Below are 14,292 nucleotides of genomic sequence, written 5' to 3' on the forward strand. Positions count from 1 at the left end.
AAGAAACATAAAAATTAGGTTGTCTATTTCATATGTGTGTATTTGTGTCATTTCAGAAACAGAAAATTTCTTTACTTGAAGAATCATCTGCAAGGATCAGCAGTTGCACGATAGATTTGCAAAGATCTGTGTATGTTCGATCCAAATATAATAGTCCTCTTGAAGACACGTAAGTTCAGGGCATTTTGTAGAGTCTTTATTTTTTGGAGATATATTAAATATATATTTCATTAATATCTGAATTCAGTATTTTCAATTTAATCATTGTTTATTTACTTTATCTAAGTATTTGTAAAATTCCAACCCTAAAAAAAGTAATCAATAGAGATTTGTTATATATGTATGCTTTGATTCTGAGAATAGCTTAATTGCCCAAGCAAATTACAGTTTATGTTGTAATAAATTTTCTGTAAGCTAATTATAATATAAAATTCACTTACAGAAAGTTATATGCTTGATAAATTATCATGATATGTTAAATTAGTCATATTATCCAGCCTAAACTCATAAGTACATGTGTATTAACTGATATCTTAGCCAAATTTTGAGATTCCAGCACAAAAGTATTTGGCAGCATTCCATATGGCAGTTTTTTTTTTTTTTTTTTTTTTTATTATTTTATTTTATTTTAAACTCTGTGTAGACCATGCATGTTCTGTATAACCTTATTACAATCACATTTTATTGAATGTAAGTTCTCAGATTATCCACAAGTTTTACTTTTAGGTCATTTTCTCACAGAGTGTTTCAAAAAGAATATATGTATTACAAAGTGTTATTTTGTCCAAACTATCGATCACTAGACCTCGGCTCGGCTGTTGGCGGAACGAATATATAGTCTAGTTTATATTAATAACCGCTAGATGTCAGTTGTCTTCTGTTTTGCGTAGTAACCGTCACATGTTTAAAATGGCTACTCCTCAGCATAAATAATTTTGTGTTCTCGAGTTTGCGAAGTGCAATTTCGGGATTACAATGCAAAGACATTTCAAGTTGAGGTACCAAAGTGATCCTCCGATGGAGTGGAATATTCGCAAATGCTATTGACAGTTTGTAAGTACAGGATGTGTATGTAAAGGAAAGAGTCCTGGCCGCCTTCGTGTTCCGGACAAAAATGTTGCACGAATTCGAACTGCTTTCCAAGGTAGTCCTTCAAAATACATATATTCTTTTTTAAACACACTGTAATATATATATATTAGGTTCATTAATATTATATCTTTGATTTTAATTCTTGGAGAGTACAGCATTTTTTTCAATATGGTGTGGCATATATTGAATGGAATAAAAGAGCATTAAAATTTCACATCAAGGAACCCAATAGAAGTGCTTGAAAAAGAGAAACAAATTTTTGAATTTTAATTTTTGTTGGTCAGTTAATAACAGTTTTAATTTTGATTCTTCAAAAATTTATCTTCAATGTTTCTTTCAAGTGGTGAATTAAATTTCCTTGAAGTCTTTCAAGTTTATAAAAATGTGCCTTCTTTAGTTAATGGCATATATATCAATACAGGTCTTTCCAAAGGTTTTAAAATTCGAATATCTTAGCTCATTCATTACTGTTCATTACTGTTGCTTCAGTTAAATTACATTTCATTACTATTTTGCTCAGCGAACAGTGTTATTTTTTTCCACCCATTGATTTTCTGCATGTATTTAGTTTGTTTGCTCTTTTATCTTTTCGGATTATCTAAAAATAAATTTATTCAAATTATATGCTAGTCTAATATTGCTTTTTTGCCTAATTTAAAATTTTATTTCAGCAAGTATCTTTTCCAATTAAAATGCATTCTGTTGTGACACCGCGAAGTGTTGATAAACTAAAAGAATTCATGTTGGAAATGGGTTTCAATGAAATTGTTTCACATATACCACAGGCATCAGATTTATTTATTATTGCTGTGAGGTAGTGCATCAATTAAATTTTATAAGAAAGAGTTTTCTGTAAATAATTTTTTAATAAATTGGAACAAATTATTTAAAACAAATACTTGAGTTGGAGGAAAAGAAAATCCTCTAAGAGAAGCTGGCCAGTATTCAAATTACACATGGGAAAATCATGAAAGCAGTGTGCAACCAGGCCATTTACCATTAGTATCCACTTGGTCACTATGTCAAAGGAAATGAAAATATATCAGCTAATTATACATAAGTACCCATTTGTCCAAGAAATGTTTTACTTTTAATGTCCATAACAGAAATTGTGCAATTCATGCAGTCGCTGTTGGCAGCAACTGATCAAGATTTATTCTTAATCACTTTCATACAGTTTTTAATTTTATGAAGGTCATGGCACATATTGCCATGAATTGTGTGTAGAATTAGCTATGTATCATATTAATATGCTTATGTTGGAAAGGTCAGTAATATAATCTGTAGATTCAGTAATTTTACAGATTATATTCTAAAAGTTAGTAAACTTAAAATGTACAATCAAATTTGTAAGGAGTGAAAATGGTTGGTACACTTATGTCCAATGATTCACCCTGTCTAATCTGATAACAAAAGTAGCTTATCCTGAAAATAAAGTGTAAAATTTGATAGAGGGATCACAAAAGAAAGAAAAGAAAGGAGGAAAAGAAATTGATTAGTATTGTTATGTCTACCACAGTACGTGAATAATGCGCGACTCCTTAAAACATATTAAGGGTAACTTACAATCAGGAATTTTTTTTTTTTTTTGTTTTTCAATTTTTGGTTTCATAGTACATTATTATTTTTATATGATGAATTACTTAGCATAATAGTCATGGTTCTATTATTTTCTTCAAAACATGTATTTGTCTCTGAAATGCACATTTATAACTATAAATGACCATTTTATCCATAAAAAATATAAAAACACTACAAATAAATAACAAGGTATATTGATGACTTCATCTTTACTTGATATTTGAGTACAAAAATACATTGTCACTTTCTGTTGGCATGATGCAGATAGAAGGAAAATTCTGTCCATATTTTATGCAAAAGCTGGAGACTTATTATTGACACATGTGTTAAGTTTGGCCTTACTTGTGGTAGGTAGTTTACATTTCATATGTTTTGTTTCTTCAAATTTTTGTCAACATCAAAAGAATAATCTTTGATATCAGAGTTTTTGATTTCTGTTTCTTTCATAATAAATTCACTTTTCTGTTCTAGAAACCATATGTAATTACATTGTCCATGGAGTTTGGAAAAGTTACATGTCAGATATACTGAATGTTGAAGGAATTAAGATTTAAAGAAGCTTAAAGAAACCAATACAATGAATATAAAATTTATTGTAATACTCTTCAAAGTGTTGTTAAGAGTTAAAGAGGCCTTATGAGGGTTTCTTGCAAATCATATTGAAGCTTCAGAAATGGATAATAAAATGGGTATTAAATATGATAATGTGGAATTGGTTATAAAATTACAGTGAATCCTCTTTAAGATGACCTTCCACAGTTCAAAGTTATTTTGGTCTTTTGAGGGTGATCTTTAGTATCGGTATTTATTTATGTTCTTAAAAATTCTGCTTACTTTTTATAGAATTAATCATCATAGGAAGATAATAAAAATCATCATAGGAAGATGATAAAAAATTATGTGGTAAATTTGTTGTTGTGGAAACCGTATGTATACTACACTTTGATCTTAGCTAAAAAGCCGAGAAGCGATACCGTATGTATAATAAATATTGAAGTTACCTACACATGTATGTGTTTGTCTATATGTATATTTATATAAAATGCAAAATAAATTAAAATAAATAATACATTTAAAATCCATCCCATATTCAATTCAGAATAAATCATATTCAAAAACCAGAAAGATGTACCATGGTAAACTGCATGAAGGGGACAAAACATGCCAAACCAAAAATGAAAAAATAAATTTATAACTTTCACTCTGTTAGCATCAAGGGCTTGGTGCTTCAAAAGAAGGAAATAAATCAATCTGTGCTGACGTAAATACTGTAAGAAGTTGTAAAATTATAGCATCAAATAAAACTAAAAAAGCTTTAAAATATTATTTTGAGCAGATTGAGTGCCTCCCCCCCAAAAAAACATGAATGCAACAATGTAATACATGAAAAAATAAAAACATATGAAAATTTTTAAACCATACAGGCTGGGTTAATTTTTCTTGTTTTAATTATTGCATCAAAATCATGAAAGAGCTAAAAAAATTTTCATTTTTAATTTAAAGAGACTGCGTGCAAAAAATATAAACATGTAAGACAGAAGCAATCCAGCATGTGAAAAAGTAATGAAAATTTTATCTAGGAAATAGAAAAGAGTTGTTAAATGAAAAAAATATATATTTGACATGTACTATTGCTAAACCTAAAATATAATAAGTAATAAAATTAGAACATCAAGTTTTGAACTGATTGATAATAATAAAAATAATTTTTAAAAAATTCTATTAAACTGATTAATAATAATAAAAATAATTTTTAAAAACTTCTATTAAATATGATGTACTAAAAATGAACAATTTGTGAAAGGAAAAAACATCAAATTACCTGAATTAGAAATCCTGAAAGTTCTTCATAATTCCTTTGTTATGTTAGATCTGTATAAACTTTATTAGTTGAGAAACAGGCTGATTTGTTTACTTCTTTCGTTGCACCAACCCCTGTGTAGTGAACATTTTAAGTTCTTTTTGGCATGTTTTGGCCCTTTCATGCAGTTTACCACTGTGCTTCTTCCGAATTGAATATGAGATGGATACATCTTATTTATTTAAATTTATTACGTATTATTACCACCTCTCATTGCTCATGAGATGCAATTAGGTTTTGAATTGCTTTTTTACTTTGTATTTATTCATTTATATATATATATACTATATGTATAATATTTTGTAAAAATTAGTAAATACTGTCTAAAAAATCATATTTTAATTTAGACATCGGAAAATTCTAGATGCATTTGCTGATCTTAGAAGAAGATCAAAAGGTACTTGTGCACTTGTAATTTAATTTTATGAAGTGTATACAATTTGTGTTTGTCAGATATGTAAGGATAATAATATGTTGCAGCAATGGGGGCTTGAAACATTTTCAAAACAAATGAGAAAACTAATTACTTAATAACACTACAGAATCAATTTACAGCATTGTTAAAAAATGTATTGTAAATGTAAAAGTAATTATAATTTTTTTTATATATTGTAATTTAATAAATTGCATTTCCAAAATTTTTATATTTTAACTTAGATTAGTTAAACATGTTGAACTGAAGTATTTCAGGTCAGAGATGTGACACAAAATGAAGGAAACATGTTATTTAATTTTTTGTGGCATTTGAGTAATTGCAGTGTAAATAAATCTGCATTTTAAAATTTGAAATTAAAGGGAGTCAGCATGACACAAAATGTTTCAAAGCAACAACTTATGTATTGTTACTTTTTTTAATAATCAACTTTTTTCCATTGAATGTGTTTTTTCTGCCTGTTGTGTTTTGTTCCAATTTATTTGTCATTTCTGAATATCTATCTAGTATTGAAAATATTACTTTTTTAATGTGCTGATAGCAAAGTGCTGTTTATACATTTTCAAAATTGTGGCAGAATAGTAAATGGTAACATTTTGGTAAAATCAAATACCGAAAATTCGCTGACCTGAAATCCGCCAACTCCTGAAATCTGCATTGCGTCTCAAAATATAAACATTCAGTTTATAGATTCCATAAACCGCAACATGGAGTACGAAATATCGAAGAAAAAATACTTACTGGATAATGACATTATAATTACCAAATAATAATGAGTCATGAAGGAAATAACAAATTGTTGGCATCATGATAAAAGTTTTTTCCCCGTCCAATCTACATCAAGATAAAAAAGCAGACGATTCACTCAGTTCTTCTTTCAAGTTCACGATTCACGTTGTTTTACTTTCTGAACTTTGTTATTTTGCAAGATTGTTAGTCAAGATTGTCTTTTATATATATATATCTGGATATATTAAGAATATTTTTAATTTCTAAATTTCAGTACTTTTTAATACAATGACATGTAAGAAACGCACCCATGATTTTACTGCTTACAGTGTTGAAAAACGTAAACACGTTGCATTGATGGTAATGCAAAAAGTGGAAATTCTGCAAAAGTTGAAGGCAGGTGCTACTCCTCAGTTTATAGCGGAATCGTATGGAATTGCGACACAGACTGTGTATGATATAAGAAACAATAAAGAAAAATTGTTCAAATTTTACAGCAACAGTGACTCTAATACTGGAATCCGAAACCAAAAATCTTTACATAAGGCGAAATCGGCAAACCTCGATGTTGTCTTGTACGAGTGGTTCCGGAAGCAGCAGAGTGATGGAATACCAATTTCAAGACTGCTCCTGAGAAAAAAAAGGGGAAGCAGATTTATGCTGATTTAAAAATAAAGGAGCTTATGTAAATGAATAATATAATATAATCAATTTATATATGTAATAGTAATTTAATGCATATAATAAATTATTGTTATAATGTATACAATAATTTAATTAAATGTATGCCTTATTTATTTTGCACTTTTAGTCTGAATATTATAATTTATCTTTTCTGAAAACCCTAAAATCCGCACAACCTCTGGTCCCAGCGTTTGCGGATTTCTGGACTTTTACTATATCTGCATACATATTTAGAAAATAATATAAGGTTCCTAATAATGTTACAGAAATGTAATGTAATTATTATGTAAGTGTCTGGTGAATGTCTTTATATGACATCCACCAGACTGACCTGTTTCTTTATATGAGCCAGTTCATGCTCAGTTCATGAGTTTCTTTATATGAGCCAGTTAAGCTTACACAAAAGCATTCCTTCCTTTAGAAAGATGGTGTGCTTTTCCATATTTCAAATAACCTAACATAACCTGGTGGAATTTGGGAAGGAAAGACTGAATCAAATGTATGTGGCCAGTGCTGCAGATTTGCCTATGTGAATTACAAAAATGATGAGGCCGTAGAACTGTTCACACTAATGATGTTTTCAAGAAATTCATCCCTGAAATTGTGGTCATTTAAGATGTAAAAACTTTAAATTTTCTATGTAATGAGGGTAAGAAAATTTTAGAGTTAAGTGTAATTTTTTGAGTAATTCTTTCCAGCTATGTAACATAATGTTCTTTTTCATCACTTTCCAGGACACCCTGTATGCAATGTGTTCATGAAAATCTTTACAGGGCGTTTATTTTTTGCAACCATTGGTCCTAGATATATACCTCCAATTAAGAAATATTTTAAATACTACAAATATTCATGCTATGGCATATTGAAATTGTAAAATCTAACTTTTTATATGGTCTCTCAGAGACAGCTGTTTAGGGTCCCATATGAGTTATTCTCACAAGCTGCAACTAAATAGAGGTTTATTGTAGTTTAAATTATTAATATGTTTAATCAATAGGGAACTTCAACTATATTGATAACATAATGTGGAAAAACTACTGCAGTTTGAGTTGCATTCACTACTTTTCAGATGTTGTTCCTATTTAAATGCATCCCATAGCTGCTTTGTTAACATTCCATGTAATGAGCAAACTTGTTTCATTTTGTTAATGGTGAATAGGAATAGGTTCTTAGAAATAGCACTTGTAATTACTAATTCACATTTGTGAGCATTTTCTAATTTTAAAAGCAGAAAATATGATAAAAAAAAAGAGAAACTTAAAAATATAGAAATTTTCTATTGATAAACCTAAAATTTCAGTTGTTAATTTCATGTTATTGATTCAGTTACGTGTAACTTAGTTATAGAAGTAGCATTTTAGAGAAAACCTGTCTTTTACGGTTTCTTTAAGCAATGTTTTTATTTATTTGTCCTCTTCCTTAAAAACATAAAAATTCTTTAAAACGAATTTTGCTGGTGTATACAGAACTTCTTTCCATATAAAACTTAAGTGTATTTCTATGACAGATATATACAGTAGGTGCCCTTGATGTAGGTGCCCTTGATCTCGTTTTCCCAAATAAGGCCAAAATAATTTTTTTTTAATGCCAAATGAATGAAAAATGTCTCTTTTCTATCATATTATCAAAAAACTGTTTGGTTTTTGTTTTAGTCAACCATTTAAAATTAGGCAAAAAAATAGCTACCTTTTGGTTAGTTTGGCATGCATTTTTAATAACTATGTTAATTTTGAAAAGGATTGGACACAGGTCTGTCTTCTTTGCACAAAAGAAGATATTTGCTAGGGGCTTTCTGAAACCAATTCAAGCACATCATGTAATTAACTTTGTGAAGAAGATAAAGATGCATTTAATGAATTCCCTAAAAATGCTAATAGAAGGAATGCCCTCCAGGTATTAGTATTAAGGATACAACATTGGTCAAATAATTTTCAAAAACATTAGTAACACTTTGTAAATGAACTTTTGCGTCTCGTTTGCAGACAGTCCACCAGTGCTGATTTCTTTGTAGTTAAAATGTTAGGGGAAAGTATGTATGTTTCTACTTATATTAAATTAGTTAAATTCTGTTGCTGATTTGGAGGACGTTTTTTTCTTAACATTTAATGTTATCAATTGGTTAATGTTGTCAAAATGGCTGTGCACTGTATTTCCTGAAAAATTTCCTTGTTAAATAACAAGGAAATCTTTCTATAATATTCCCATTTCTGTCCTCTAAATTTTTCTCTGTATAAAATTCTGTTAAAAAAATGTAATACTTCTATGTTTAATAAATCCTGAATAAATAATTCTTTAGGTGTAAGTATGCCATGGTTGTGCAAACAATCCACATGCATTGTAAAACACACATCCTGAGAAACATGACCCATAATCTGTAAAATTCTCTAATCCAAACAACTTAGTTCAAAGATGTGCATATTATTTGAATTCTGCTATTATACAGAATAAAGATTTATGTATCAAATGTGCATTGACCAAATTATTTCAGTGTTTTACTGGTAAGCAATGTTCTCTTTATAATTTTATTACATTTATTATACTGTAAGCATTTTCACACAGATTTATAAATTTTCAAATGCTATATTACCTTAATAATATTAATAGAGTCAAAAGTCGTTATCCGGATTATCGATTTTTCCAGATTATAGATCATCAGTTTAAATCTGGTAAGATGGCATGCAGAAATTATAAAATTAAAAATATGAAACTGTTATTTATGAAATAAAGAACAATTATAATCTAAAGGGTATCAAAATTAAAAAAAAAAAAAAAAAAGCTTAATTTTATTTGTTTACTTTACTTTCTTCGCTATCGGAAGCGAATTATAATGACGAGGAATTTGATTTAAATCATATCAAAGACGACATACATCAAGATGAAATACTACATTTAGAAAAGAATTATAAGTCAAATAAAATAAAAATATCTGACCTGAAGATAAGGATAGTGCTGACAGATCAACTTCCAATACATTGTGCGCTGCGGCGTCCCCTTGCCGCAGAGCAGCGTGAAATTGATAAACAGGTTTTGGAATGGTTAGATAAACAAATGATATTACTTTATCCATTTTTTGCAGCAATTCCACTTTTTATTTAATGGACTTCGAAACATACTTTCCCTTTGTAGATCCTTTACATATTAGTAAATGTATATCGGAAATTCTATTTGACATAATCGAAAGTTCAAGCTTACTTTTATAAAATTGGTCTAACAGTCTGCAAAAAATAATAAGCCGGATCCAATTCGAAGATTAAGGAACATCGCAATCTGCAACATTAACTGAATTAGATAATTTTAGTTTAATTAGATAATTTTAGCCGTCCGTTATACATTAAACGTGCATGCGTAAACGTATTTTGGGCATACACACACGCATATTCACACCCATAAAAATCTTACGCGCATGCGTCAAAGTGACGCATGCGTGTAAGACCTTGACGTTGACGCATGCATCAACGTCAAGGTCCCGTAAGACCTAAGACATTGCGTCATATTGACGCATGCGCAGAAAGTGACGCATGCGCGTAAGACCTTGACGTTGACGCATGCATCAACGTCAAGGTCCCGTAAGACCTAAGACATTGCGTCATATTGACGCATGCGCAGAAAGTTTGTAGCCTTGAGGTCCGGATTATGGGTGTCCCAATTAACGACTTTTGACTGTATGTAGATTTAGTTCATTAAGTCCATACTCTAATAATAACAAAAATTCATTGGACTAAAAATAATATTTCATTTGTGCAAACAGTATTACAAGTTGGCTGTGTGCTACTATTGAAACTTGCAATCTAATATGAGAAAAAAAATTGGTATTTCATCTTGAGTTATATATGAATTTAAGTATTTCATTCATCAATTTATATACTTTATTGGTCATCTCTGAATTTTCAGGAAGCATGATCTCAGACTTTAAATATCATGTTCAGTATCCCTTATATTGAAATATAATTTTTTATTATTATTATTTTTCAAAATTAGAGTAGACTTTTACTAGTGTGAATCACAGGAGCATATAAAAAGTTAGATTTTGAATTTTTACAAAATTGATGTTGTGAATTTTAAAATGATGCAACATGAACATTTGCTTTATTTGAAACATTTTTAGAATTTGAAGTATATATCAATAATCAAAGGTTGCAAGTAAGAACATCTATGTATATGTTATTAATATATTCAAATCATTGGAAGTAATAGATAACTTATAAGGTATTTGTTTTGTTTTATGAGAATATAACAAATTCAAAATTCAAATATGTGATTCAAAGTTTCCTGAATTCTATTTTTGAAATTATTTGTTTTGATATGTTAGGGGCACATATAGATAGCCTCAGAGAACAAATTGGATCTTGTAATAACACCATGTGACAGCTGACATACATGGGAAATGGAGAATAGTAAAATTCAGGCTGTCATGCATTCTATTCAGAAACAAAGAGCTGCATTGTTAGAAAAAATTTATGGAGAAAAATTCAACTTACTATAAATTTTATATGTGAACTGCTAGTTGCACCTGTTAGAAGCATATTGTAAAAGGGAAAGTTCTGCCTGTCATCAGCTTTATCTAAGAGAAAAAATGCTTCACTGTTAGAAGCCAATTTTAAAAGGGGAAATTTAAGCTACTGTAAATCTCATTCAGAAAAAATAACATTGCACTCCCAGAAGCATATTTTAAAAAAGAATATTTAGTCTGCCAAACATCTTCTATGGAAACAGTTTTAGCATTCAATGAATATTCTGAAGAGGGGGCCTGCAAACGCTTCATTGCTTTCTGAAGAAGCACCCCTGTCTACCATATCAAGATAAATAACAATCTATTACATTGGATTCTGAGTCAGAAAATGGTAGTGTGCCATGTGCCAGAAGACGGTAGGGATCCTTGAATATTGATTGAGATCACCTTTCTACCTGGCTCCTATAAATTTTTATTTTTAGTGAAATCTGAAAGAACAGTGTACCATACTATTCTAAGTCTCTGCAAGAGCCAAGGAACATTATCAGTGTTACAAATGACATTTAATTTCATATAGCACATTATTTCATTTTGAGCTGACAAATAAGTCATCAAGATATTAACAAAATCAGGTCATAAAATATGTTTTGTATTGAGTATATAAATGAGATTTCTATTTAGATCATAAGGTAATTTATGACTGTAGTTTTAGCATGTTGAAACTGAAGCTTCTGCAATAAATTGTGTGTTGAATGTCTTATGTATTATTGTATGAATGATTTGCCATCCACTTGGGATAGTTGTTAATTACCCTGACTGCCATACTGAAGGGTATTGCCTTGAATTCCAGAGAAGGCATGGATGTTTGCAAGCATATAGTGTCTGTGCAGTAAGGGAGTTTTCAAAATACATGGCAAGCTGAAATCCTTCTGAGAAGTTAATGATAGGGAAGAGTGGTGAAAGACCTCCCAGACCAGCAGTTAGCAAGCCTATTTATACCTAATATGCTTATTTGTCTGCACAGGTGCTGGCCTTGCTTTGTCCTGTACCTGTATGTATGATGTGATTTATTATTTAATATTACCAAATTGTTGTTTTTGTTACTTTTGTGTTTAAAAGATCTTAAAACATAAATGTTTACTTTTTTATGATATTTATTTTGCTTTTTATATATTATTGTTTTATTTCTTCTGTAGAACAAAGACAAGTCCCACATGATAATACAGATATTGTTAGGTTACTGTGTTTATGCCTACAGCAAAGACACGCACAAATTCAAGATATTATGTTTCACATAAGGTAATATTTTAGATTATGCCTGCACTGTTCATTAGAGTAATATTTAATCTGTACATTTCATTCTTTCTAAATGAATAATATGTTATTTTGCTATTTATGCTATCGATATGAACTGAAATTCAGTTTCAGAATCTATCTAAATTCACTGAGGTGAAAACGGGTCTCAACAAATACAAGAGAAAAAAATTCATATTAAATGTTTATAAAAATATTATATTATTAAATATTATGTTAATATGTATAGGATTATTGCAAACATATGAGGCTAATTAAATTATATAATAAAAAAAATATTTAAATAAATAATATAACATTGCTATATATGAATAAAATATAATAATGTAAATGTGAAATAAATTTCTTCTACTTCAGTCCTCAAAAAAAAAAACTTTTTTTCCTTCTGTTTTTTTCTGCTGTAAAAGGAACTTGCCAACCTTATCTGGGTGTAGACTATATCATGGCTGTTTTTAAGAGAAAGTATACTAAACTTTTTAATGGAGTACAGTAATATTCTTCTTTTTCATAGAAGCCAGAGTCACTGCTATTTTCTAAATAATTACTTTATACCCAGTGTATGGAGTATTTGCATTCTTTTTTTTTAAAATTCTGTTTTATATATTTGTTCATTTTGTTTTCTGACACCAGTTGTTACGTTATTTTTTCCTTCACTTTCGTATAGGGTTCGCGTGGATTTGGAGTGAATAACGACAACACTTGATGAAGTATCGAAATGCACTTTATTTAGCCAATATTAATCAGGACAGCTCCAAAATCACATTTATAGTCGCCGAACTGTTATAAACATGCTGACACGTTCAGCGACACAGCCTTCACACTGTCAGGCAATAACGGTGGAGACAGCTTCACTGCAAAGCACCAGAGTACAGCTGCCGACTCCGTTTGGTCGTTCTCGGAACTCCACATACTCTCGAGAATCTCCACATTACAACTCGCGATGCACTAATTCACAATACACTATAAGACTCTCTTGATGCACTCGACGACCAACTCAGAGCTAGATTTCGAGACACTCGCTCAATGACTGACTATCAGCTCACTAGACGAGGCACACACTAATTGACTGCAGACCAGCAGGTTTATATAGCTTTCGGCTTGTGTTCGAGAACATTCTGAGATAAACCGGTAAGAATTCATATGGGTGATTTCTCATCAAATGCGGCAACCCTGCCTTTTTGATATTTTATGGCAACCCTGAACCTTCTTTACGGGGAAGCTATCTCACCGCGACTGTACATTTTGTAACAATATATACAAATTTTTCAGATATTTTTATATCCTCTTGCTCTTAGAACTAAACAGAATTTAACTGACATTGTAGCATGAATTTAATTGATTTGTTTTACATTCTAAATATGTCACAGATTTAGTTATTTTGAAGTTTAGGTTAGGTTATTTGAATGTAGCAAAATATACAAGGGCTATCTTAAGGGGGTGGGAGACTTTTGTAGCAGTCTTGCCTAAGAAAACTGTCTCATTATACATAAAAGAAAACCATTCACCTGGGTTTGAATCATGGTCAAACTGCCAATATTCAGCCGCTCTAAACTTCTATGGTTATGTGGAAGAGAAATTTTAATAGGCTGGTAATTTATTATAGCAAACAAAACACTGCTGCATGCAAGAAAAAGATTTTTAGAAAAACTGTATTTAGCACATCCCTTCTGCTAGGAATTCAAAGCTTTCAGTGTTTAGTTTTCTTATCTAGTTGGTTGCTAATAAGTCTTTGAAAAGGAAGCATTTTTGATGTTTTCCTAATTTTATGATAATTAATTTTCATTAGTGCTGAAGATTATGAAAATGAACCTATGTTCATTAGATGTGGAATTTCATTAACAATAGTTTAATTGCATGAGTTATTATGATAAATATAAAATTATTGTTTCATTACCTAAAACTATTTTATTAGTATAAATTTTACTGATTTTCAAATTTAATTTTTTTATTTGTATTAATTAATTATGTAATTTTTTTTTTCCAGAAAAGTAAATCAGGTAAAGAGAGAAACGGAAGATATTCTTCCACAGATAATGAATCTGAACAAGGAAATAATGGAATGGGATTCTCAAGTCGATATCTGGCAGTCCAGGCGTCAAGAGGAATTGTGGAAAGTTATAGATGTTTTGGTAAAATAACTGAATATTA

The 14,292-nt window shown here is 29.9% G+C and overlaps 1 protein-coding gene and 1 pseudogene across 2 annotated transcripts in view; one reads left to right on the forward strand and one right to left on the reverse strand.

The window, feature by feature from the left end:
• Positions 1–14,292, forward strand: part of IKKbeta (inhibitor of nuclear factor kappa B kinase subunit beta) — an 81,753-nt gene that overhangs the window by 53,006 nt on the left and 14,455 nt on the right. For both annotated transcript variants that reach the window (XM_085812419.1, XM_085812417.1), the window contains exons 14-17: positions 57–169; positions 4,882–4,931; positions 12,027–12,129; positions 14,129–14,273. In XM_085812419.1, coding sequence (XP_085668545.1) covers positions 57–169; positions 4,882–4,931; positions 12,027–12,129; positions 14,129–14,273 — 411 coding nt within the window. The remainder of the gene's footprint in view (positions 1–56; positions 170–4,881; positions 4,932–12,026; positions 12,130–14,128; positions 14,274–14,292) is intronic.
• On the reverse strand, positions 3,554–3,645 carry LOC146999036 (U2 spliceosomal RNA; annotated as a pseudogene).

This window comes from Stegodyphus dumicola, chromosome 1, assembly GCF_044657685.1.
Source record: "Stegodyphus dumicola isolate Sdum_Otavi_A_Nest chromosome 1, ASM4465768v1".
NCBI classification, from domain to species: Eukaryota; Metazoa; Arthropoda; class Arachnida; order Araneae; family Eresidae; genus Stegodyphus; species Stegodyphus dumicola.